This window comes from Rhinolophus sinicus, linkage group LG02 (assembly GCF_036562045.2).
Source record: "Rhinolophus sinicus isolate RSC01 linkage group LG02, ASM3656204v1, whole genome shotgun sequence".
NCBI classification, from domain to species: Eukaryota; Metazoa; Chordata; class Mammalia; order Chiroptera; family Rhinolophidae; genus Rhinolophus; species Rhinolophus sinicus.
In genome coordinates, this window is record NC_133752.1 from 46,024,152 (window position 1) to 46,051,767 (window position 27,616).

The 27,616-nt window shown below is 35.5% G+C and overlaps 1 protein-coding gene across 1 annotated transcript; it reads left to right on the plus strand.

The window, feature by feature from the left end:
- The first annotated feature begins 360 nt into the window (after positions 1 to 360).
- Positions 361 to 26,628, plus strand: HSD17B11 (hydroxysteroid 17-beta dehydrogenase 11). Its single transcript, XM_019731258.2, has 7 exons — positions 361 to 714; positions 2,749 to 2,856; positions 6,101 to 6,232; positions 7,445 to 7,551; positions 15,066 to 15,203; positions 22,919 to 23,035; positions 25,798 to 26,628. Exons 1-7 carry the CDS (start codon positions 505 to 507, stop codon positions 25,877 to 25,879), a joined length of 894 nt encoding a protein of 297 aa, XP_019586817.1. The 5' UTR covers positions 361 to 504; the 3' UTR covers positions 25,880 to 26,628.
- Positions 26,629 to 27,616: the final 988 nt, after the last annotated feature.

Sequence of the window (27,616 nt, forward strand, 5' to 3'; positions counted from 1 at the left end):
GTTCAGTTAACGCAGGAACTCCATCTGCATCACGTAACTGGTGATGGGCAGCCGTCAGGTTTTAACACGCATCTGGACTGCGGACACTCAGTGAAAAACTTGTAACTTTAAGAGGAATTTATCCAGTTTAGGGGGAAAAAAGCGGCAACCCTCTGAGGTCAGCTCACGAGATCAGAAGAAAGTGGGTGAAACACCACTTGGCAGCGCAGCTGGTGTGGGCAACGCAAACCAAAACTAGGCAGCTCTGCTTCCCTCCGGACTTTGTCCCTCCCCAGATGACTGAGCCAGCGAGCAGTCGCCCCGCGCTGCAATCTGAGCCAATTGCGAAGGACCTGACCAAGCCCAGCCCAGCGGAAGGAACGGTTTCAGAGTTGTTTGTTTCTCTTGGATAAAGGAGCCTTTCCTTGCTTTTTCTTTTATTCTTGCTAGTGTTGGACGGAACAACTCCCCGGAAGCAATTTAGTGATTGGTAAAACGTACCCAATCCTCGCAAGAACAAAAACGATGCAGTTCTTTCTGAGCTGCCTCCTGCTTCTGCCCTTGCTGATCATCTGCATCTTAGAGTCTTTCCTGAAGCTTTTTATTCCTAAGAAGAAAAAGTCAGTCACCGGAGAAATCGTCCTGATTACTGGCGCTGGACATGGGATCGGGAGACTGACTGCCTATGAATTTGCCAAACTTAAAAGCAAATTGGTTCTGTGGGATATAAATAAGGTAATAATCTTACTATGTTTTACTTTCTGGTAACTTTCATCTGTAGACATGTATACATTTTGCAGGCAACGACCTCTTACAGCATCTCTGTAAAGTAGGTAGAAAAAAATTACTGTTGCCATTTTACAGACGTAAGGGGGTGGGGGAATACGGATTAATTAATGTGTGTATGATCGATCACGTGATAAACAGACCTAGATGATAATATGATTCTCAGTTACTGCCCAGTTGACATTGAAAATTTACTCACTTTTGCCCTGAAAATAATTTGTAATCCCCTCCTGAACTTGATTTCACTGATCCCTCTATCTTAATCATAAGCAAAAAGTTTTAGCTAGTATATGAACAGAGTAAGAGGTTTGTACCTAATAAGAAAAAAGTCCTACTTGCCATCACTGAGACAAGTGGATTTAAAAGATACCCAACAGAAAGCAACATTACTATGCCATACTAATTTCCAAGAGTACTTTTTTAAATCATATTTTAGTGAAAAAAAATCTTCAGTGTAATTTTTATCAGAATAGGTGTAAGCTTAAGGAAGAGAGGAGGACTTAGAATCTTATGTTTGGCCAGTGGTTGATGTACAGGGAGTTTTCTGGATAGCACCTGGTGGCCTGAAACACCACACCTTACACATTAGTTAACATCCAATGATATAAACAAGAATTCATGGCATGTAAAGTTAAATGACAGCTAACCCAGCGAGAAAGTGATCAAGATAGCAATCAACAAATCCTATTTGAGTATCTGTTGCCTAGATATTAAGAACACAGTGACATAAAGGAAATAGGGTCCTATGCCCTTACTCTAGTAAGGAAAATGGACATTAAATAATTACATGTGCAATGAAAGATATAAACGAGGCCCAGCCTAGTCTGGTGTGGTCAAGGTGGTGAATGTCTGGTATAGTGGTGTGGTCAGGCTCATCTCAGCTTTCTGTTTCTTCACAGACTACTTACCCAATTTCCTGGGTAACTTCCTACAGCTTCAGGGTCCTTTTCTGCAAAATGGATGAACGGTACTGATCTTAGAGGGCTGGGAGGATTATACCAAGTAATGAACACAAAGCATTTAGCACAGTGTCTGGCACATGGTATATGCCAAGTAACGCACATTTAATATGACATATATTTTCATTTGGACTGCCACTGGTCTTGAGGACCCACCAACACCAATCGCCTAGTGCTTCCCCATAGAACCTTTCTCCTGTCTGGCCCTTTGCTTACATTCTGCCTGGCGTGCCCTGCCTCTTTTTGCATGGCTGTTCTACTCATCCTTAAGACCTGACTCAGGTAACCTCTTCTTCTACAATTATATTGCATATCCATTCTCTATGTCCCCATAACTCTCTCTCTAGAGCTCCATTATTATACTTACCACTCTATTAGTTTGAACCATACAAAACTGCTAATATTCAATCTTTTGTTCTAAAACAATGACAATTTCATATGGTCCTACCTAAATATTATATTTATTTATGTTTCTTTCTACTACACGATGAGCCCACTGAGGTCAGGATTTTGACTCATATTTGTGTCCCCGGGACCTTTCTAAACACCGTTAATATGACCTACACATTAAAATGTTGGAGGAGTAAGTGAGTGAATGAATGAATGAATTGTCGTTAACTCCTTATTTTGCAGCCAGAAAACTGATGCCCGTGAATAGCTTTTAGTGACACAGAATAAAAGCTTAATGTGATTTTTATTTAAAAAAACCTGATGCGGAATGCACACACATACATACTCATACATACATACATTTACAATGTAAAATTCATGGATACAAAACTAGTAGTTTAAGATTTTTATCTTCTTTTATAAAGCCTGCTTTAAGTTCAGTTCCAAAGAAAAGAAGTTTGTCAAAATACTGAGAACAATATGTGCCTGTATCCTCGTCAGAAATGTGTCAGTTAAATTCTTGTCCAATCCTAATTTAAAAGAATCTGACTACTCTTAATTATTTTCAGCTGTTGATATAATTTGCTCACATCACTTATTTTGTTTTCCTGGCCCTCTTTGTTGCTTTTCCTAGCACGGAATTGAAGAAACAGCTGCTGAATGCAGGAAACTGGGTGCAAAGGCTTATGCCTTTGTGGTAGACTGCAGTAACCGAGAAGATATTTACAACTCTGCGAAGAAGGTGAAATTTTACATTTGGTTAGAATCAATCACATCAGAGCTGGGAGGGGTTTGGAGATGACCCAGTCATGATCCAGACAAGCTAACAGAAATTTTGTGATTTCCCCAAAGTTGTACAGCTAGATAGTGGCAGACCCAGAACTAGAACCTGGAACTGAGGTTCCCCAGCTTTAGTGTGTTCTGGAATCTTCCAGGGAGCTTGTTAAAAAATAGGCACCCTGGAGGTTTTCATTCAGTAGGTAGAGGGCTGGGCCCAGGAATCTGCATGTTTAGTACCCTGCTCACCTGCACTTCTCCCATTTGACTCTGACACAGGGAAATCCTTGGATGATCCCGCGGGTCCCTGACAGGGTCTTCTGAAGCTCAGTCAAAGAATTGGGTTAGGAAGTTTGGATAAACCTGTTTGCCAGGTTTTGATCATAGATACATCTATTTCTATACAGCGTTATTTGCCTGTTCTGCATACAACTGAGATGTGCTATATAAAATGGGTTTTCACTCTCAACACGCTCATACATACTAAATGCGGTAATACCAGCCAGGTCAGCAGAATTACCTGGGCAAATTCCTTAAAATTCACATGTTGGACCTCAACCCTCGATATTCTGATTCAGTACAGTATAAAGATTCTGATTCAGCCAGACTTGAGAACCTCTTAATTTTTAGGGAATTTTAGATTTGGGGACATGTTTATTTGCTGTTTTTAAATTGTAATCTTTTGTTTCAAACTGATGCCTCAATTGTTGGTGAGACCTGAGCTAAATCAAAAGAATTAGTAGAAATTACCCAGCCCAGTGGTGGGAAATGCCTTTCCTGGAAGGCGTACAGTAAGATGAAGGCCAAGATGTAAGAAACACCTGCATTTAACAGTAACTATTTTACTTACATTAACAATTATTCTCTTCGTAGAGATGAGTACTCTTCTCATTACTAGTAGCTATATCACCTTGGGCAAGTTACCTAACCTCTCTTGTCCTTAACTTTCCTCGATTATAAAATGGGGATCTTAACAGTCCCTACCTCATAGGGCTGTTATGAGGATTAAGTGAATTAATGATATAAAGTTCTTAGAACAGTACCTGGCAGTCAGTAGTCACTTTGTAAGAATTAATTATTAGTATTATAATAGAACAACCCATATTGTCTATATAATTTTGTTATTAGCCACTATTGAGATTTACTAGCCCAACATCCTTAGTTACCTAAATGGAAAACATTCATTTCCAGACTCATCTGGGAATAGGCTTTTCTGGAAAAGATAATATTATTATTTGAAGCTATTCCATATATTTTAACTATAGTGTTTTTACTGAAATTCTTCCAAGATTAACTAACTATAGGCTTAAACGGTATACACAATGAGATATGATTATCAGATATTTTGAAGTAGCTATTTAGATGTGGCTATTAGGGTCTCAAGACAATTTTATGCCACCTAAACAGTTAAATGCTCAGCTTGCTTTCATTATTAAGAAATGTAGAAAACAGACATTCACATCCTGGGGAGACAACAGGTGATGATGGGGAGCTCAAGTATGAAGGAAGGGTGAAGAGGGTCTAGGCAAATACTGTGGCAATATAGAACTGATTTATATTTTGATTCATGTCAATTTGAAGGTATGACAGCAGCTTCATCAACTCAACCACATAAAATATCTGCTTTTCTCAATAACTTAGGGGCATTATTCTGAACCACAGTTTCAGCTTGACTCTTGAATCATTTAAATACAACCTGATGAAATTCAGTTCTGGCCAAGGAGCCTTCCCAATGGCACATTGATGTCTTGCTGGGAGGTTGGTCGGCCATCCCCTCCTGGCTTCCTTGCTCTTTCAGGTTTGAGACTTGTCTTGGGCTCTTCCTATTTACTGTGGGAGGCCTAACCAGCTCTGAGGTCAGAAAATCTGGAACAGTGCCAGTTCCATGTGACTTTTAAAGCCATGTGAACTTTGGCAAGAAAGTTAGCGGTTTTATGTTTCATGTTCCTCGTCTTTGAAAGGAGCATACTGAGTTGCTAAGTCATAGAATTGTGAGAATTAAATGTGATAATGAAATCGTGTAAAATGCATAGCACTTATATATGTGAACGTTTTTAATAGACTACTTGCCACCTCTTCTGTAGTCCCCCAACACACCGCACGCAGCACTCTCTAAATAATGATAACTCTATTAAGAGAAACCAGCTTTTATTTGGAGCACAATGTATAACTAAATGCATTGTAACTCTACGGTTCATCCACCAAGAAGCTTAGTTACTCAAAGAACCATAAATATATTGGATGAGATATTTTTAAAAAATATTTTTATTAAAATATAGCTAGCATACAATATTATATTAGTTTTAGGGGTGCACCATAGTTATTCATACTTATATACCTAAAGCAGTGATCACCATGATAAGTCCACCCACCATCTGACACTGTACCATGCTATCACAATATTATTGACTATGTTCCATATGCTGTACATTACATCCCCATGACTTATTTGTTTTATACCTGGACATTTGAGCCTCTTATTCCCCTTTATCTCCCCCCACCTTTTTCAATTTTTCAATTACAGTTGACATTCAATATTATATTAATTTCAGGTGTATAGCACAGTGGTTAGACATTTATATAATTTAAGACATAATCCCCCTGTCTAATCTAATACTCACCTGGTACTATATATACTTATTACCATATTATTGACTATTGAATAAGATATTCTTGTATTGCTAGCCCTTAAGCCCACTGCCTCCTGATGAAGAAAGGTCAGTGAGCAATAGAATGGAATGATCAAAAATAATAAATAGAAGATCTAGCCAGCTTAATGTTGTAATTAGTTTTACATAGTTTAAAAAAAAATTAGTTTTTACATAGTTTCCCATAATAGTCCCTATTAATTGGACAATTAATTTTACCTTTACTTTTTTTTGCCTACCTTTTGAAGAAGTATTTAAAAAATGAAATGCAGTTTATCACTGGTTCTGTTTATGTTAGCTAAATGACTCTTGAGCTGTAATCAATAGAGCAAAGTCACGAGACTAAATTGCAAAAGAAATTTCTACCAAGCAAACTTACAGGCAGAGCTGTTTTGAAATTCAGTACCTAAAATTAAAAGGTTCTTTTTTTCCATGTTGGCACGTAGATTCAAAACTACTTTTTGCGCATAGCTAATAAAAAACCAGATACTTTAACAGTCATTGCATGGAAACCTACCCTCATACTTCTTAATCATACAGATATTTTTCTTATTATTAAAGGTGAAGGCAGAAGTTGGAAATGTTAGTATTTTAATAAATAATGCTGGTGTGGTCTATCCATCGGATTTGTTTGCTACCCAAGATGCTCAGATTGAAAAGACATTTGAAGTTAATGTACTTGCACATTTCTGGGTAAGTATGATTTCTTTACAAAAATGTTCCCTTCTGTGAGACTCAAAGATTAAGTTTGAGGTGGAGCTTTCAGTAGACATAAGGACATATCAACTCAATACTAAAGTTTTCTTCAGTATCAGGGAAAACATACAAAGAGATCATTTTTCATGCTACCACCAAATCTCATCCATTATTCTTCCTCCCCCCTCAGAAAAATTAATAATAATAATTTAATAAATAATAAACGTAAGGTGTTATGTATGTTTTAATTCTAAGCTAGAGCCTCACAATTCTGTGTGATCCTATTTAGAGATGAAGTAGGGATTAGGGACCCTCTGAGTCATCTGTGATTCTATAAAAGGTGAACCCAGTTTGCTTTCGGGTTCTTATGAGACCCAGGCCTGCTATTATATCCTGGCCCCAAAGTTGCAAACTTTATTATGAAGTTCACCATTCAAGATCTTGTCTATCTATCTATCTATCTATCTATCTATCTATCTATCTATCTATCTATCGGGAGAAAGAGAGAGAGAGAAAGATTTAAAAGAGTCTAAACATTGCCAAATAACCAGTTCCTAAAAGGGTTCCATAGAGTTTTTTTTGTTTTTGTTTTTGGATGTAAGTTTAGGATGAGTAATCTCAAAAGAATGTTGGAGTTAGATGGTGAAAATGCAGTATTGTGTTAACATTCCCAAGTTACTGACATCTGTCTTTGTATTTTTATGACTTACGAGTTTGCCTATCTTTCTACCTTGATTAGAATGTAGGATATTGTCTTACTTGCTTCTGAATCCCCATCACATAGTATGTGCTCAATAAGTATTTATTGCATGAATATTCAGTGACTACTAGAAGATTGTTGTTCACTTCAGTATTTTGATGACATAACCAAACTATTTTCTAACAATTTCACATTAAATGTAAATCCTTTTGATAACCCTAGATTATACCTATTCAATGTATGAGATAATAGAAGACATCAATGACAAAAGGTGGACACGAGTTCACAGTTGGAATGAAATGGATTCTCAAAATTTTCAGTATCCATTATTTAGCTTAATTTTTCTAATTTTGGCATCCTAGCCAGTCATTTGGCAGTTAATCTAGGTTTTTTTCATTTATGCCAGGAACAATATTAACAAAATATACATTTGTTTCAAAATATTCCCAATTGGTCTGTGAATCAGAAATAACTATATTTTTTTCTCTTTTAATGAAAACTATATCTAGACTACAAAGGCATTTCTTCCAGAGATGATGAAGTGTAATCATGGCCATATTGTCACCGTGGCTTCAGCAGCTGGGCATACCGTGACCCCCTTTTTAGTGACTTATTGGTAAGTGAACATGTGTTTCCTTCATTGGTTCCTATGCTTAACCTGTGTGTGGTTTCTTACCCTGTCCCATGAGCACTACCGTTAATGAGTTGAAGTTGCTGAAATAGGCAGGAAGTTACACAGAGTCTCTTGTGCAACAGCAGTATCAACCATCAATCATCACCTATGTTGACTGTTCTAAAGGTGGCTGCAGGAAAATTATACAATTAGAAACCAACTACTTAAAACATTTCTCATCCCTTTTAGCAGCAAGGAATTACAAAACAAGAGCACTATTTTTGTACCACGAACAGAAGTTAATATTAATAATTTTTAATAAAGTAATGTTGTGGAAACGAAACAGTGTAAAGACAGAGAGAGAGTGTAATGTGGGATTCTAAACATTAAAAGTATCCAAACAATGGAAAAGTTGTAAAAATATTTATACTAGTTATCCATTATAAAACCCATGCTATTATAATAATAGAACTTACTATATAGCAAGCAGAGCTCAGTAATGGTGTGCTCCACTATATGCTATAAAGAATTGATCAGTGAGGCCACCGTCGCCAAGGTGATCTTAACGGGTTGCATATACCCTAACAGTTCTTGGCCGTTTGTATGTTTTTGCAAATAATAACTCTTAAAAGGTTGAACTATGATTATGCAAATAAACATGCATGCAAATAATGCTCTTTTGTTTTCTACCATTGTGCTCTTTTAGAATTACGTATCTAAATTCTAGAAACAATATATAGTTGCATATGTAGCTATAGATGGGTGGGTATATATTGGGGGTGCCAAAAAAATGTATACACATTGTAACAGATGTTAACTCTTTGGTCAATGTTGCTCAAGTGGTAGTTCGCCGTAATCAGAAGTGTTTGAACGCCGATGGTAACCACTGTGAGCATCTCTTATAATTGCAGAAGTCAAATGTGACTTGTCTTCATCTTTTGTTATTGGTATATATTTATATTTTTTCCTTTCTTAAAATGTGCATACATTTTTTTGGCTATATATATGTGTATATACATATATATAAAATCTTGCATTTTAAAAGTTTGCAAGGATATATACCAAACCATTTACTCTAACCACACCTGGAGAATGGTTAGTCTTAGGTAATAGCAAGAAAAATAATTTTTATTTGATCTTTTTGTTCATCTGTGTTCTTTCTTCTTTGCGTTCTTTCTTAATATATATTTGTTTTATAATAGTTTTAAAAATAAATATAGACATGGTTTGAGTGTCTTTAAAAAAAAAAAAAAGAATGAAATAACTGCTGAAGCAGTCACAAAACAGACTCGACCTATAGCATCCAGATTGTATTTTACCTCTTTCAGAGCCAATTGAAGTTAGGCAGTTATCCTCTAGCCATCAAGGGCTAAATCAGTTTGGCACTTATTTCACTTCCTTGATGAAAGATAGTTGCAGGTGCTGCTGCTAGGCTACCACATGACAGTCCACTGCCCTGCTCAGTTCTGGCTTAGTCCCCAGGTAATCAAAGAGGATTAGAGAATTCTACAGGACTGTGAACCCTGTCACGCTTGCTCCCTCCCTGGCTGTAGTAAACACTGTAGCTCTTGATTATGATTTGATTCTATCCTACTGTTGTTAGCAATGAAAACCAAGAGAGAACAGACTTTGTGTGAGAAACAAATTTATTTTGGTGCTCAGTGATAGTGCTTTCAACAGAAGTAAAGATTGTCATGGAGTATTGTCAAAGCAGGAACGACATACCCAGTTGTGCAGACTGTGCACTACACAATTCTAAGGTGCACTGTTCACATTCGGGTCCTTTTAGACTTGAATGATTTTCCAGAAGATGGCAGTCAATTAGCTTGACAATAGGGGTGGCCTTTTCTAATTCACACAAACATGCCATTTGGGCTAAAAGGGAGGGTTGCAACTACACAAGTGGTTTGTGCACTTCCAGCTATCACTGGCCTGAGTTGTTGAAGTCTGTGATCTTTACTGACAACTATCTTCAATTCAGTCGACTCTCTGGTTTTTGCTCAGCATCTATCTGATCAATGGTCTGACTTCCACATAGATTCACTGAAGACTTCTCCCAGTAGAAAGCAATTGTTATTCACAACTGGGCAATTAAACTGAAGTGCTGCTTTTTAAAACATAAACTTTTTACTGACATGTAACATACATTTAATAAAAATGCAGAATACATTTATGAAAATGCAGAAATCATGAGTGCACAGCTCAATGAATTACTGCAAAGTAGACACATCTATTTACCGTGCAGGTCAAAAAAAATAAAATAAACTCTTCCCATTCACCAATCCCTCTTTCTTTCCCGAAGGTAGCTTCTATATTAACTTATAACACCATTGATTAATTTTGTCTATTTTTTATCTTTATGTACATGGAATCACACTATTTTGTGATGTTTATCCATGTTGTTGTTGATAAGTGTAATTTAATCGTTTGCATCCCTGTATAGTACTGCATCACGTGACTAGCTAATAATTTAGTATCCATACTACTGTTAATGAACATTTGGGTTGTTTCCGGGATTGTATTACTATGAATAATGATGTTATGAATGTTTACTCAATCACTTAGTAACTTTGTGACTGACCTTTGAGAAGTTACTCAACTTCTCTGTACATTATATCTATAACATAAGCTAAGAATAGCAACAAACTAACTCATCAGGATGCTCTAATGTTTAAATCATATGATGTAATGCATTAGCATAGAATCTGGAATCCTGCAAGTGTTTAACAACAGGGTGTTAATGTTCCAATTCGTTGGTATTATGTTCCAATTCCACTTCCCTATGTTCACACAACATGGTAAGGTCGCACCTCTCATTTTAGCTTCCAGAATGCTTTGCCCTGATGGAATTAATCATATATGCTCTGGCTTCTTTTTGTTAGAATGAAATAAAAGGGGACCTAGAATAACCTGGTTTTTTTTCCCCCTGTAACTCAGACCTCAGCTATTAGTGTCCTGAGTTGCTGCAGCTGTAACAAGAGTCTATTACAGCTCTAATCACCTATGTTAGAAAAAAATAAAATATTTCAGTTGCTGTTGGAATTATAGTTCAGTAGTTTCAATGATTAATGTGAAAAAAATGCAAGATGAAAGAACTGAATTCACAGTGAGAAAGGTTAACCTTTTGACTATTATTTTGCTGCTTGCTAAGTATTTTGTCCAAAAGTATCCTGATTTTAAAAATAATTTGGTGTCACAAAACTCTGGCGGATGTATCTTGCCAACTCAAATAGCCAATTTATAAGCATGAAAGTTAGCAGTATGGGAAGATGTGGCAAAACTAAGTCCTGATCATTAGCTTGTAATGAAATGTTATTTAAAAGAATAATTTGGAATCAGAAATATTAGATTATTAAGAATAAGAAATTTGATGTAATGTTACAAAGTGTAGAAAAAAACCCACTTTTATTTTTCATGTATATCTAAAAATAAATTCACTCTGAAGTTCAAAAATATAAAATTGTTTTCACTGCTCAAGATCATTAATCATAAGTTTTAGTATATTCCTGCACTTTTGACTCACTTAAGAAAAATCAGAAAATACACTTTAGTAAAAGAAAATTTACTGATAATCTCACCATGCAGCAATAACCATGATATGCATTTGCTATAATTTTTTAGGACATTTTAAATGCAGATATATAGTCATGCATTGAAAAAAATCTACATACAAATCTTGCTTTTTAAAATTTTAAATGTATGTTTTTGTATGTTAATAAACATATATGTGCAACATCATTTTGAATTCCTGAATGGTATGCCAGTGTACTATATATGCCACTATTTAATTTATCCATTAATGTTGGGTAATTTATTCATCTGGACTCTTTTCAGTTGCAAGGAACACAAAACTTAAACTTCCCCAGGCCAAAAGAGGAATTGTTTGCTTCTGTAAATTCAAGTCTCAGGGAGGCTCTCTTTCCCTTACACCTGTCCTAAATCCTTATAATTCTGCAAGATAAACTTTACGATGCCGATTTTATGGACAAACTGAAACTGGGAGGAGTTAAGAACATGGTCACACAGGTCCCAAGGGGGGCAGACTGGAATTCCTACCAGGTCCTTGCCTCCAAACGCCCTAGGTAGTAGCTACCAGCAGTTCCAGAGTAATATCCATTCAACTCCAAGTCCAGCAGGTGGGGGAAAAGCATGACTTCCTAATAATGCCTTCAAACATTCTAGTTCTAGAGTTCACTCTAACTAGACTGGCTTGGATCCAACCACTTGTATGGGTGGGGGAAGAAGGGGTGTTACCCAGCAAAATCAGGAGGACATTACCAGAATAAGGGAATATGAATGCCGATGAGCAAAACCAACAGCTGTCCACTACAGATATTTATAATTGTTTCCACAAACAACAACAACAACAAAATAAACAGAAAATAAACTCATTGAGACAGACAACACATTGGTAGTTACCAGAGGGGAAGTAGGGCAGAGGGAAGGCAAAACAGGTAAATGGGGTCAAGTGTATGGTGATAGATAGAAACAAGACTTTGGTGGTGAGCAACGTGTAGTATATATAGATATTGAATGATAGTGTTCTACACCTGAAACTTATATGTTATAAACCAATGTTACCTCAGATAAATGAACAAACAAACAAATAAATAAATAATATATTGTTTTGTTTCTATTTGCCTTCATGAACTATGTATCCTAGAGACTATCTTTGAATCAATCTTTAAAAACATGATTATTTCCTTGAGATGAGTACTTAAAAGAGTAATTACTGGATCTAAGAGCATGGCGTACTTTAATGAACTTGATACCTTTTGCCAAATTGCCTTCCAAGAAAGGCTGCCAATTAACCTGTGCTTTGGAAAATAGAAAGCTGTGGAACGTTCTCTCTCATTTTTCCTTTTTAAGTTTAGACATGTTGAAGACTTAAAACGAAAAGATTGCTAATTCAATTATATAAAATAAAAATAACTTGTACATTGAAAAATCACTCAAACAAATAAAAATGTCCTTATATCCTTACCATTACTGCTAGGCAAAAATTCTATCTTGTTTTACTTTGTAATTAACATTAATTACTCATGAAATAAAACATTTTTATATTTATATATATTTTTATATTTATATATTTATATATTGTTAAATCTGGGCCTAGTGGTATTTTATTCCCCCTGCCCTTCTTCCACCTCCCCACCTCACTCCAGTTCAAGCCGTTGTTTCTCAGTCTAGTTGTGTAGGACACAGCTCCCTGTCCCATGCTGGTATTATGATGAGCCTCGCGCTCCCCCCGCCCAAAGTAGTCGGTCGCCGGTCATTGGTCGGCAGCGCACGGCAGCTCTCGCCGGTTACCAGCCACTCACGCTGGCTGCCAGCTACTCATGTTGGCTGCCGGCCACTCACGCTGGCCACTGGCCACTCCTGGCAGCTCTCAGTAGCCCACAGCAGCTCACACCAACCTCCGGCTGCTCCTGGCAGCCCAGCTCCAGGGAGAGCTGTTGTTCACAATCTTAGCTGTAGAGGCCACAGATCACTGGCCCATGTGGGAATCTAACTGGCGGCCTTCGGCGTTAGGAGCAGGGTGCTGCAACCACCTGAGCCACTGGCGGGCCCTCAATATTTTTTATTTTATAAATTTTCTGCTAATGTCTTTTAGCCATTTATCCATTAGAGTATTGTGTTACTCATTTACAAAAGTTACCATATAAGACAACCCTTACCCTTGTCTTATATGCATGTTGCAAATGCTTTACTAGTTTATTTGCCTCTTCACTAGGTTGGGAGCCAGTAAAGTTTAGAGTATAACATATAGAGGCCTAGTTAACTGCCCAGATTTAAAGCCTGATTCTACCACTCTGTTTTGTGTCTGTGGGCAAGTTCTATAACCCTCCTGTACCTCAGTTTCCTTTTTGGTAAATGGGGATCATCATAATATCTGTTTCATGGAGTTGTAAGGATTAAATGAAACGATGAATCTGAATAACTGAGGACAGTGTCTGGCTTATAGTAATCAACCTTAGATATGATTATATTTGTTTTAGTTTACAAAGTACAAATTTACATTTTATATAATTGAACCTATTATAGCAATCTTTCTTTTAAGCCTTCAATATATGCCTAAGCTTTAAAAAGAAAGAAAGGGCGCGGCCAGTTGGCTCAGTTGGTTGGAGCACGGTGCTCATAGTGCCAAGGTCGCCAGTTCGATTCCCACATGGGCCAGTGAGGTGTGCCCTCTACAACTAGATTGAAGACATTTGCAGCTTGATTTGGGGCTGAGCTACACCCTCCACAACTGGATTGAGAACGGCTACTTGACTTGGAGCTGATGGGTCCCGGAGGGACACACTGTTCCCCAATAAAAAATAAAAATTCTAAAAAAAATCAAAAGAAAAAGGTGAAAGAGAACTTTCCTTTCAACAGCTTTGTATTTTCCAAAGCACAGGCTAATTGGAAAGAATTTTAGTTGCTTTGTATACTTGCTAATCCATAAAGATTTATATTAGATTGGTTCAAAAGTAATTGCGATTTTTGCATTTATTTTTAACCTTTTAAGCTGCAATTACTTTTGCACTAACTTAATGGAAAAACAATCTGTCTGGTAATTAATGCCACTGAATTGCACATTTAAAAATGGTTAAAATTGCAAATTTTATGTTATATATTTTTCACGCAATTTTTAAAACATTAATAATGTAATATTCCAAAAACATTGAATTCTACACTTTAAATGGGTAAATTATATGGTATGTGAATTTATATCTCAATAAAGTTTTTAAAAAAAACAAAACCCTAATTGGAAAAGTAATGTCCACTTAAAATACGATTAATTTCCCTTCTCTTTCCAAATGAAGGAGCTATGACAATAAGAATTGCTTTGCATTTTAATTCATTAATTTGAGAAATATTTATTAAACACCTATTACAGGCCAAGCACTGTGCCGGGCCATGGGGATTCACTGGAAACCAAAATAGTCATGGAGCTTATAGTAAAGGTATGAGGGACAGACATTGAAAAAATTCACCCGACTGAATATTTCATTAGAAATTCAAGATGTGCTGTCATGGAAAACTGCAGATTACCATATAATGGGAAAATAATTTAGACTAGGGGTCAGGAAAAGCTTCTTTGAGGAAGTCAAGCTGAGACTTAAAGGAAGAATAGGATTTATCCAGGAGAATTTTCCAATGAATTTTATGAGCATAATAAATAATGAGCAGCCTACTGTGTTATTAAGTTTTATGAAAACAACAACAAAACAAATACCCTACCAATTTTCCTAAAAGACATTTACACCTACTCAGTTGTCACTCTGACAAATGATGTTGAGATACAGTAAATGTTCTACATCAGTGCTTCTTTGACTTTAATGTGCCTATAAAGTTACCTGAGAAGCTCCTAGAATGCAGATTCTTACTCAGTAGGTCTGGGCCGGGCCTTGAGATTCAGGTGCTATCTGTGCTGCTTGACAGAGGACCACACTTACCTAAAGAAAACAGACATCTGAATTAAATAGATGTGGCAGCTTTCTTGAATTATTTTGTGACCTGTTTATTTTCAGTTCAAGCAAGTTTGCTGCTGTTGGATTTCATAGAGCTTTGACTGAAGAACTGGCTGCCTTAGAAAGAACTGGAATCAAAACATCATGTCTCTGCCCTAATTTCATTAACACTGGCTTCATCAAAAACCCAAGTACCAGGTAAGTTGAGACAGAAACGGAGATACAAGGATTGGTGATTGTGTGAATATGAGCCATTCTTTGGGTTTTCCTGAGTATTTTAATCCTTAAAACACCTGATATTCTGAAACTAATATAAAATAATATTGAATGTCAACTATAACTGAAAAATAATTAAATAATTTAAAAAACAAAAAAAACATCTGATATCCATGCCCTTCATTCATCTCAGTTTCAGCTTCTGTAGATTGTGGGAAAACAGGTGGAAAAACAAAGGAGGGAGAGAATGTACATAAATGTAAACATGAATGACACAGGTGAACTTGCTAATCGTCCTTTTTTTCCTTCCCCTAATCACTGGTTCTTAGACTAAAGTATAATACCTTTCACCAGGAGTGCTTGGGAACCAGGTAGGGGCCCTACCCCCAAAGATGTTGACTTACTGGCGGTGGTCGGGACAAGATAGTGGTGGGGATGCAGACTTGGAACTGTGTGTGTTTAACAAGCATCAGAGGTAATTCTGATAGAAAGAACCCAGGACCACAGTGTGAAAAACATTCTCCATTGGTACTCTAGAGATTATCTTCCAAAATGAGAGCAGACCATGGTCTTTCCTTGGTTAAAAAATAAACTCATAAGAATCTGCTCTGAGGTTAATTTTGAATGTTAACTGTTTTGGGAATAATGTCTTTGTAAATGTGATATATACTTTGTAATTCCAACATACAGAACAATACAAATAAGAAATTTTCTTTTAAAAATGTCTTAAAACCTTCTACCCAGTGGAAACTACTCTTAACATTTTGATGAACATCCTTCTAGATATATCCCTGGACAGATTAAATGTCTAAATTTTATATAACTGGCATATATTACACTTAGGGTTCTGGAAGCAATAAGTAAACTACTTACTTCCCTCAGCATAGTGATTATGACAGTACTGTATTACAGACTTCAAAGCTGCTAAGAAGCTAGATCTTAGCTGCTTCCGCCACAAAAAAGAAATAATTATGTGAGGTGATAGAAGTGTTAGCTAATGCTAAGGTGGTAATCATATTGCAATATGTAAGTCTATCAAATCAACACATTGTACATTTTAAACTTACACAATGTCGTATGTCAATTATATCTCCATAAAAATGAATTAATGCAAAAACTTCACTAAAACTGAAAGGGGGTATCAAAGGAAAATGTGAGTACCATCCCCAAGGATAAAATTTGCCAATTTCCTTCATTATTTTTAGGATTTAGATACTAAAAGAATATGTTTGAGTCAGGTTTTTCACTCAGACTGTCTTTCAGCTGTTAAAAACAGACACCACATTTTTTTTTTAATTATAATTGAATTTTTTACCCTTGCCCCAGGACAGGCTGCACAAAGCTAACCTTCATGTGGGCAGGAGTGCCCTCTCCTGGCAAAGGTCTACTGGTAAATTAAAAAGCAACTGGGAAATTTGCTGTACGGAGAAAGTGTAAAGGGAAGCTGGCATAATTCTAGGCAAGTCGCAGGAATATAACTGGGCTAAGGAAGGGTCTGGGGCTTGGTCCTGCCACATGAACGCCTTTGAAGATAAGCTGATACAAGAATGGATGCCAGAGGTTAAGTTGGTTTTAATATAGAAACTTAGTTCTTCTAGTTAGAGGACAGAAGATCTTGTTCTAGTTTGTATTTTGGGCACTAAATAAAATATGTAGTAGTTTTCTTAAACCTCACAATAATACTTTGCTTAGCAAGGTCAAGTAACTTGCCAGTAACTAGCAGAACTGAGATTCAGACCAAACTTTCCTTTTTACACAGAGGACAGCCTTTCTGAAAGAAGAAAATTGAACTGACCTCTAAATGACTGATTCAAAATAATTGGTACCATATTATTACTGGAACTTAAATTCTCTTTTAAAGCACACCAAAGATGTAGTTTGTTGGTTCTTATATTTACATATCTAACACACTGCAAAGAAACTGGTTTACTGTAAAGGTTATAACACATCATCATCTGAATTTATTGGAATTAAGTTTAATCAGGTGTCCTGTGTAATTTTTTTTTAACAGCTAGGAGTTATTTTTGTTAAAACAAGAGATTGTTTTATTAAAAGCATGTATTGAAGGCCAGGTGCTCTACTAGGTGCTTTACCTTACGTAAATTACCTCTAAGCTCTACTCCAGGAGGGCTACATTTGGTCCCAGATTATAGTCTGCCTACACCTGCCCTAATCCTTGCAACAATTTTGCAAGATAAATTTTACTGTACTCATTTTATGGATTAAACTGAAACTGGGAGGAGTTAAGAAAATTGCCCAAGTTCACACAGCCCCAAAGGGGCAGACTGAAATTCCTACCAGGTCCCTGCCTCCAAATGCCCTACTATGCCTAGCTTTATTTTTTTAACAAAATTTTAACTGAAGTTGTTTTTTTTTCTCCTGAGAATCATCATTTTTTAAATGCATATTAACTGTTTCACTGGCAAGATCTCTATTGCTTTTCTAATAATTATGATTATAAACAAAATTTAAATAATATACAGAAAAGCCCCTACAAAGATGTTGCTATCCCGGAGATAACCATTTTACTGAAAAATTAGATTTCCAGTTATAACTTTCCAATTTAAGAGACTATACTTCTTAATTTAATGCATTTCTTTTTCGGGTACATGGAAACATCATGCTATTCTATAAGCTGTGCTTTTTGACTTAACAATATACTGTTTTCACCTTTCTGTGTTGATATATTGTGTTTCCCCAAAAATGATACCTAACCGGAAAATAAGCCCTAGCATGATTTTTCAGGCTGACATCCCCTGGACATAAGCCCTAATGCATCTTTTGGAGCAAACCTTAATATAAGAGCTGGTCTTATTTTCGGGGAAACAGGGTGTACAGAGCTCCCTTACCTTATTCATTTTAAAGTTAGCCCAGCAACCTTTGGATGTATGACTTCTCCATTGATGGGTATTTAGATTGCTGATCTTTCACTATTGTAATAAATACATACCCTTGTTGGTGTGTGCATGTATACATATACAAATATGTGTTATGTGTTTATATATTCATATGTAGGTGTACATATGTACCTATATGTATATATGTGTGTATTTACTCACTTCCCCAACCATTTTGTTATTTATTTATTTTGTTTTGTTTTGGAAATAGAACTGCTGGATCATAAAATAAGAACTTATTTACTTTTGATAGAATTTTTAGATTGCCCTCCAGAAGCATTGCCCTAATTTATCCTCCCACCAGCAGGGTATAAAGTGTCCATTCCTCTCACCTTTGCAGGCTTTGAATATTAGCACACTTTTAATCTTTGCCAATATGATAGGGGGAAAAAACAGTACTTCTATGTTACATTAATGTATCTTTGATTATTAGAAAGGCTGACAATTATTTTTCATATTTAATAAGTCCTGTTATCTTCTCTACTCCAGTCTGCTTATACACATCAGACTACATTATACACCTGCTTATAAAAATCAAGTTAAGGAAGTTCTCTTATGTTGTTTGTCAAGTGTTTTGTTTTGTTTTCATGAAAGGGTATTGGATTTTGTCAAATGTTTTTTCTGAGCCTGTTGAAATGACCATATGGGGCTTTCCTTCATTCTATTAATATGATATAATACATTGGTTGATTTTTATATGGTGAACCATCTTGCATTCCTGGAATAAATCTCACTTGGCCATAGCATATGATCTTTTAATATGATGCTGGATTTGGTTTGATAGTACTTTGTTGAGAATATATGCATCTACTGTCTTTCCCTGAAAATAAGACCGTTTCTTATATTAATTTTTGCTCCAAAAGACGCATTAGGGCTTATGGTCAGGGGATGTCATCCTGAAAAATCATGCTAGGGCTTATTTTCCGGTTAGGGTCTTATTTTCGGGGAAACACGGTATATTCATAAGAGATATTGGTATGTAATTTTCTAATGATATCTTAGTCTGGCTTTAGTAACGGTACTGTGGCCTCCTAGAATGAGTTAGAAAGTATGCTCTCCTCTTATTTTTTTGAAAGACTTTGAAAAAGACTGATGTTAATTCTTTAAACATGAAGCCATCTGGTCCTGGGCTTTTCTTTGATGGGAGTTTTTTGATTACTGTTTCAATCTCTTGTTAAAGGTCTACTCAGATTTTCTATTTCTTCTTGAGTCAGTTTTGGTGCTTTGTGTAGTCCTAGGAATTTGTACATTGCACCTAGGATATCTAATTTTTGGAATATACTTTTTCATAGTATTCTCTTATAATCATTTCTATTTCTGTAAGGTTTGTACTAATGTTCTCACTTTCATTCCTGATTTTATTAGTTTGAGTCTTCTCTTTTTCTTAGTCTAGCTAAAGATTTATTTATTTTGTTGATCTTTTCAAAGAGTTAACTTTGGGTTTCATTGATTCTTTTCTCTATTTTATTTATCTCTGCTTTAATCTTACTGTTTCCTTCATTTTGTTTGCTTTAGGTTTAGTTTGTTCTTTTTTCTAATTCTTAAGGTGGAAAGTTAGTTTATTGATTTGAGATCTTTTTTCATGTAGGCACTGATAGCTATAAATTTCCCTCTGAGCAATGGTTTTGCTGCATCTCATAAATTTTGTATCTTATGTTTTTTCATTCATTTCAAAGTATTTTCTAATTTCCTGTGATTTCTTTTCTTTGTCCCATTAGTTAATTCCCACATATTTCTGAATTTTCCAGTTTTTTTTCTGTTACTGATTTCTAATTTCATTCTATCATGGTTGGAGAACATACTTTGTATGATTTCAATCTTTTTAAATTTAACAATACTTTTCTTTTGTAGTCTAACATATGAACTGTCCTGGAGAATATTCCTTGTGCCCTTGAGAAGAATATGTGTTCTGCTGTTGTTGCAAAGAGTGTTCTATAGATGTTGTTAGGTTTAGTTGATTTATGCTGTTTTTTCAAGTCTTCTGTTTCCTGGTTGATCTTTTGTCTAGTCGTTCAATCATTAAAAGTGGGATGAATGTCTCAAACTTTTATTTTAAACTGTTCATGTCCTCCTTCAATTCTGTCAATTTTTGTTTCATGTATTTTGGGACTCTATTGTTAGGTATATGAACAATTTTTAATGAAATGTTTTTCTCTCATATAAGTTATCTCTGTCCAATTAGTGATATAAATAATGCAGCATAATCTGATTTTATTAACATTAAGTGTAATTGGATGTTCTCATTAATTTTTTGACAACCAAGAATTATTTTTGTTGAACATCCTTTTAAAATGTTTACAGAGGGTGCCAAAAAAAGTATACACATTTTAAGAAAGGAAAAAACTATTAAAATTATGCTGATGGTAACCACTTTGAGAACCTCTTGTAACTGCAGAAGTCAAACGTGATTTGTATTCACTTTTGTTATTGGTATATGTTGAGTATAATTAATACAGTTTTTTTCCTTGCCCAAAATGTGTATACATTTTTTTGGCACTCTCTGTATATAGCAAAATCTATTTGCTCTAAAAATTTAGTTTTTCAATGTGCTACAGAAAGATATCATTTTTTATTGGCCACTACCATAAAAAGGTATTATATGAGAAGGTGATGAGTAACAATTTGATAGTATAACTGTATAAAGTACTTATATGTACATTTCCCATTTAATCATCATATTAACCAGTGGACTGAAGATAGATTACACTTATTCAGTGACACCATGTTGGTACACCAAGAAATGAGTATTTAACCATAGAAATTGGAAAATGCTACAAAACTGGTAGTTTTGTCCCCTTTAAAGTCTGTTGTTAAACATTTACCAGTATACCACTGCATTATCCTCATTTTTCAGATTAAACACAAAAACAAAAACCAGAACTTTAAAAAGTAGAAATATCTTCCCCCAAATTATTCAGCTACTTAAGTGTAAAGTTACATAATCAAACACAGTCCTTCTATCTGAAAATACTCTTTCTTTCTAAGTATTCCTATGCTCCCACATGTATTCTCATTCTGCTCCCCAACACAGTAGCCCCAAGTGTTTTTGGATATTTTCCACAAAATCCATTATGAATGTTTGTCTAATAGGATTTAAAACTCTTATTTACATTAGACTATCAGAAAAAAAAATTCCACATACCGACCTTTTAATAGTTAAGATTTTATGCTGCCAATAATTGTAACAAAGCCGAATAATTTTCTGAAAGCCTTTCCTTTTGGTCTTTTAAAAATGATTGGATAACCATGAAATTTAATGAAATTCCTCGGACAGGGGCTAAGACTGTTTTAGGTAAAGAGATCAAGTACACTAAGAAGAGTTCAGTCAGTATAGCCCCATTGGGTTGGTAGGTTAGCAAGGCCACAGTGTGAATAAGGGAGTGTGCTGTCCTGTGTAGACAGGCATTTGTGAGCTCTCATGGAGCTTGGGAATGTTGAGTAGCAGTATGCTAGACAGTGAGTTTCCCTCTGAACACTTTTCAAGGCACAGGCATCCTTCAGTTTCTAGATCCATCCTCCTTGGCACCCGTTACCTGCCTATGCCACAGGCTGACACATAACTTAGTCTTCTTCAGGCTTCCATTGCCTTTCATTTTTACAGCCATTGGGCCAAAAGCCATCACTTTCGTTATTATATTTCCTCACCTGTCACATCTCAAAACTTTGCATATATAATACTTTTGCTTCAGGGTCCAGGGGTGAACACGGCATTCTAATAAATGACTGACCTATGCTGAGAATGAAATATCATATCATATATATTTTATGCTCTGCTCTCTCTCCTTCATGAATCCACTTACCATACTCACTTTTAAGTACAAGGCTACACTGCTCAGTTGTCCCACTTTTACTTTACTGCATATATTTTTTCTAAATGAACAATTCTGTATTTGTTCCTAAGAAATCTCATATAATTCTTTTTGTCTCACTTCTTTTAGCTAGTGACACCATTGAAAATCTGCCTCCCCAAAATGTTAACCACCCAAATAGTTTGGCGACATTGGCAGATTTCATGAGTGTATTTAATTATGTGTCTTTTTTTCCAAGTCATTAGTAAAATGTTAAAAATTCGGGGCCAACTCTTGTGCAACTCTATCCTTAGAGCACTTATTCTAACACCCAAATAACAAAGGACACATTTTAGGGACCACCTGCTACTCAGTAGTGGACATACCAGGGTGATTACACAGCGAAGATGTAACATGAAACTAAGTAACAAAGTTGAAAATTAAATCAAGACCTAGTAATAAATTGATAACATTAGATAATCAAACACAATATAGGGTTCCATATGGTGATCAAGAACCTAGAGCCGGGCACGTTCCTATATTTTAATTCCTCTGACACTTTAGAAAATGTTCACTAAAAAGTTTTAGTATTTAATAAAACTACTAGAATGGTATCTAACTTCTTTCCCAAGATTTCTAAAGATTTAAAAGTGAATTTGTCAGTTTTAATCCAGCTAAATTATTTTTGAGTCCTAGTTATTTCTATGTTTCTCATTTGCATAATAGAGAGTATAGTCTCTCCTTCGTAGGGTTGTTGGAAAACCTCAGTGAGATAATCTGTGTAGAATGTTTAGTACAGTGTGCAGTACATGATAAGCAATAACTAAATGGTTGTTGCTGTTGTTGTAATTGTTTTAATGCTAAAGTAGCTACCATTTTTGAGCACTATGATGGGCTAGATGCTGTAAGTCAGTTCTTTCATGGTTCGTATGGTAATTTATTTGTTTAGCACTAAACTAAAGCTGATGCCTCACTGAAATGATTTGTTTCTGAAGACTGCTTCTGATTTCAGTTTGGGACCCACCCTGGAACCTGAGGAAGTGGTGAACCAGCTGATGAATGGGATCCTGAAAGAGCAGAAAATGATTTTTGTTCCACGTTCTATATCCGTCTTAACAGTGGCGGAAAGGTAAGCAGCAGTTATGTTTGTCAGTGTTATAAATATTTATCTATTACATGTTTTTACTCAGGTTAAAACCAAATTTTTAGAAAGTACAATTAAGTGGAATTAAGTTAATAAAAAATAATAGGCTTAAAGAATCCATCAATTTTTAAACTGCATTTGTTAATCATTAAAGCAAGATTGATATAGCAGTTGGGTAAATGAACTGAATAATTTCCACAAGTTTTTAAGTTTTTTGTTTTTTTTTTAAGAAAGAAATGTATATATTTCTGGAAGTCTTATGTTATAAATGAATGCTTATGAAGGACAGTTTTTAAATATTACTACATAATGGAATCATAGAATAATGATATTGGAGGAGTCCACAGGTAGGTTTTAGATATTCATTTAAATATGTAACAGATAATCCGTGAGCTCTTATTTTGTGCAAAATCACACCGAAGCATGGGAATTGCTAAATAATATTTTATAATTTTAGAGATTCTTGAGCCTTGCTACTTCAGCTGTGGTCCATGGACCAGTAGCATCAGCATCACTTGGGAGTTTGTTAGACATGCAGAATCTCCTGATCTCCTGAGTCAGAATTTGCATTTTAATGAGATCCACGAGTGATTTGTATGCATATTCAGATTTAGAATATGCGTTTATTTGGATTTAGAATATATATTTATTTAGAGCAGTAGCTTTCAACTTTGGTGCACTTTGGAATTCACCTGGGAGTTTTAAAAATGCTAATGCCTGAGACCTACTCCCCAAGATTCTGATTTATTTGGTCTGGAGTGGGGCCAGGTCCCTAAATGATACAACTTTGCTGGTAATACTAGTGTACAGACAAGATTGGAAACCATTGGTTTAAAGAATGCCTCATCATAACACATTGCTTCATTACTCCTTTGGGAAAGCTGTGATGAGGGGAAAATGAAGAGGTAGGTGCCTTAGGTTAAAAAACAAAACAAAACCAAAAAACACCTCTTCCTGCCAGTCCTTTAAATCAGGCTTGTCCAACGTGGTACTGGTATCAGGATCACCTGGGAAGTCGATTTAAAAAATAGATTCCTGGATCTTACCTCTCGAGATTTTAATATAGGAGGTTTGAGCTGGGATCCAGAAACCTGTATGTCAACGGACAACTGCCTCAGAGAGTTGGTTCAAAGAGCATACTTTAAATAAGAGTCACTGACTGAAAAAAATTCAAGAGATCTAAAGCATAAGTGACATGTGTCAGGTTTTTTAGCCCCTTCTTCTGGTAATTGTGGTTGACTATTCCTTAGAGGTTTAGATAATAAATCCCAAGGATCTCCTTGGTGAGTAAAATCCGAGTTAAAACTTGTGAAGTGTTTAGCATTTTACTTGTCACATCACCTACGTAAGCACTCAGTGATTACTGTCCTATAGAATGTAACTCTGAGGGAAGGGATTGGGCCTGTTTTTTAATCACTATGTCCCCTACGCTTTGAAGAGTTGGTGAACACATAGGAGGCACCAAAATGTTTGCTGATTGAATAAATTAATTCTATTTCCTAGACTTTTAACATAAAGACTCAAATTAGATCAAGCTATGTTTGTGTGACATGCTTACAGTCTGAACATGAATGTTATTTAACTTCTTTGAAGCTTAGTTTCTTTATCTGTCACATGGAGACAATAATAAGACTTTATAGGGCTGTGAAGAATAAATAAAATAATGCACTTAAAGTATTTAATACACTATAAATATTTGACAAATGTTACATACCACTATTATTTTTATAATTACCCTATCATTATCATTGCCCTGACCATGAATGTTCGGTGCGCAATTTTGAAACTTTATTTTAATGCCATCTCGGCCAATGTCTATATATAGTTACACTGACTTACATATTCTGTTTAGTTTCTCTCAGACTCATTGGAATGTGATAAGTTCCTCGCTATTTTTAAGTATAGGGTGGGGAAAAACATTAGACCTATTATGAGTCTATCACTGTTTAAGGTATTTTATATTAACACATTGATTCTTCAAAGAACACTGTGTGGTAGGTGTTAATTTTCCCATTTACATATGAGGAATTTAAAATCAACAGTTAAATAACTTTTTCAGCATTCTACTCAAAGCCAAGTCTGTTGTCTGCAATTTCTTTTAGCAATTCTACTTCCCTAGTCTCTTAGTGGAACATTTTAATAATATTCTGGATTATACAGTATAAAATTAGTTCCTTTTCTCACTGCTTTTCCAATGTCAGGTTCTTTTTTTAAAAAAAGACTTTAGCATCTCAATGATTCAGTTCTATTTACCTCCTCTCTTAGCTCTTTTGAAAAATATAGGCATATATTTATTTCAAAAACTGAATATTTCAAAGGGGGTGGAGGGTGGGAGATGAGGGTAAGGGGGATCAAATATATGGTGATGGAAGGAGAACTGACTCTGGGTGGTGAACACACAATGGGATTTATAGATGATGTAATACAGAATTGTACACCTGAAATCTATGTAATTTTACTAACAATTGTCACCCCAATAAATTTTTTAAAAAAAGAAAAAGAAAAAAAAACTGAATATTTCAAATCACTTCTACCCTAAAGAATGTTAAACCTCCTTCCTTTTCCTTTTGAAAAGAAAATGGATTTAACTGGGAATAACATGCAGTAATGACAGTGAGTTAAAGTTCTTAATCTTGTTTAAAGTGAACATGGACATGATACATGATAAACAAGTATTTTAAGAGACGATATCTTACAAATGCACTTAATATTAATTTCCTAATTATTTTCATGTGTCTTTCTTTTAGGGTCTTTCCTGAGCGTTTCATGGCAATTTTAAAGCGAAAGATCAATATTAGGTTTGATGCAATTATTGGATATAAAAATTGAAGGACAATAAGTGCTTTTGAAAGTTGATTTACCAGGCTAAGTTAATTTCATCTAATATTAATCAGAATTTTAATGTTCGGACTTGTGCTTTTTCTAATTATCTTTTTTTCTTTCATATCACCTTTTGAAGCTCTGGCAGTCCTCTTTTATTACCATTGTTCTTTAACTGAAGGCTAATGTCATACAATACAGAAAGAGAAATATCTTAGCAATCGACCGTATGGAAAACGGAGAAAAAGAACAAAAGCAGTTTTACAATAATTTCTAAGATTGTGTGGCTCATATGAAAGCTTTGCAACATTTGTACTATAAATATTTAAGATATATTTTTATTTTTAATTACACTTAAATTTTAAATAATGCACATTTCCTTTTTCTATTGTACATAAAATAGAAACTGTAAGCTCTCTAAATATAAGGAAAGACTATCTCTAGTGGTGTTTCACAATGACTTTCACGTGGTGTAAGAAATGTCACTCCAACATTTCATTTTTACACCTTACCACTCTGTTTCCTGAGAGGTACCTCACATTACAAAACCAAACATTTCAGCACAAGGAAACTAGAAGTGGACACGTGCTTCAAGTAAAAAAGCATCAGTGGGACTTACAGCACAGAACTGGGAGAATAGACTCATAATTGGCAACAATAATAAATGGATCAAACTTAAACTTGCATTTCCCTCTTTTTGATTGGCACAGAACATGGCTTAACTTTCAAATTAAAAGAAAATGGATTATGTAATCAAAGGTCTGTCTGTATTTTTTATTTTTTATTTTAGTGTCTGGAAATTTCTCAGATGAGAATGAGGCTCAGAGAGATGGTAATATAAGATCAGACCTATAAATTAAAAAATAAGGTTTGTTGGGTTTCTATTAAAGAAAACTATTTCCAGGACAATGTTAGATACATACATATGAAGAGCTTGTATCGGAAGGTTCATACTCAGATAACACAAATCAGAGTCACTGACCCCTGTGAAATGTAGCAAATGAACCACATTTAGATTCAGACACTTCCTGGTGAAAGGTGCTGATCCAGTCTCTAAGCAGACACGTATTTATTCAGCATGTGTCAGGTGCTGTGCTAAACACTTATTGAACAAGTAAGTAATCTCATCAGTGCTACTGCAGCTTATCAGGATCATGTGACAATTTGTTTAAGGAAGGCTGTACTATAGACACTGTACCATGTAAGAAAACATCACAGAAGGTATCATTCCTACAATAAATTTCTCCCTCTTTCCCATCAATTACCGTCTTCTAATACAGAGAATCAAAATACAGTTACTGTTTGACTGTATTCAACATTAGCTTTATGTAAAGACTTCTGAGTGAAAAATGCCTGCTTTTCAAAACATTGCATTTGGGGGCAGACGGGGTGGCTCAGTTGGTTAGAGCATGAGCTCTGGGCAACGGGGCTGCTGGTTCGATTCACAGATGGGCCAGCAAGCTGCCCATCTAGACATGAATGAAGTCAACTAGAATGAAGTCAATGAGCTGCTGCTTAGCTCCCTGGTGGCCAGATGGCTCAGTTGGTTGGATTGCGGGCTCTCAACCACAAGGTTGCTTGTTAGACTCCCGCAAGGGATGGTGGACTGCGCCCCCTGCAACCAACGAGGGCAACTGGACCTCCACGACTAAGATTGAAAGGACAACAACTTGATTTGGAAAAGTCCCGAAAGTACACATTGTTCCCCAATAAAGTCCTGTTCCCCTTCCCCAATAAAATCTTTAA

Excerpts from the sequence above, each read along its gene's own strand:
- HSD17B11 (XM_019731258.2), top strand. The coding sequence starts at position 505 with ATGCAGTTCTTTCTGAGCTGCCTCCTGCTTCTGCCCTTGCTGATCATC. Across the intron at positions 6,233-7,444 it reads ATGTACTTGCACATTTCTGG|ACTACAAAGGCATTTCTTCC; the intron begins GTAAGTATGATT and ends AACTATATCTAG. Across the intron at positions 15,204-22,918 it reads ATCAAAAACCCAAGTACCAG|TTTGGGACCCACCCTGGAAC; the intron begins GTAAGTTGAGAC and ends TTCTGATTTCAG.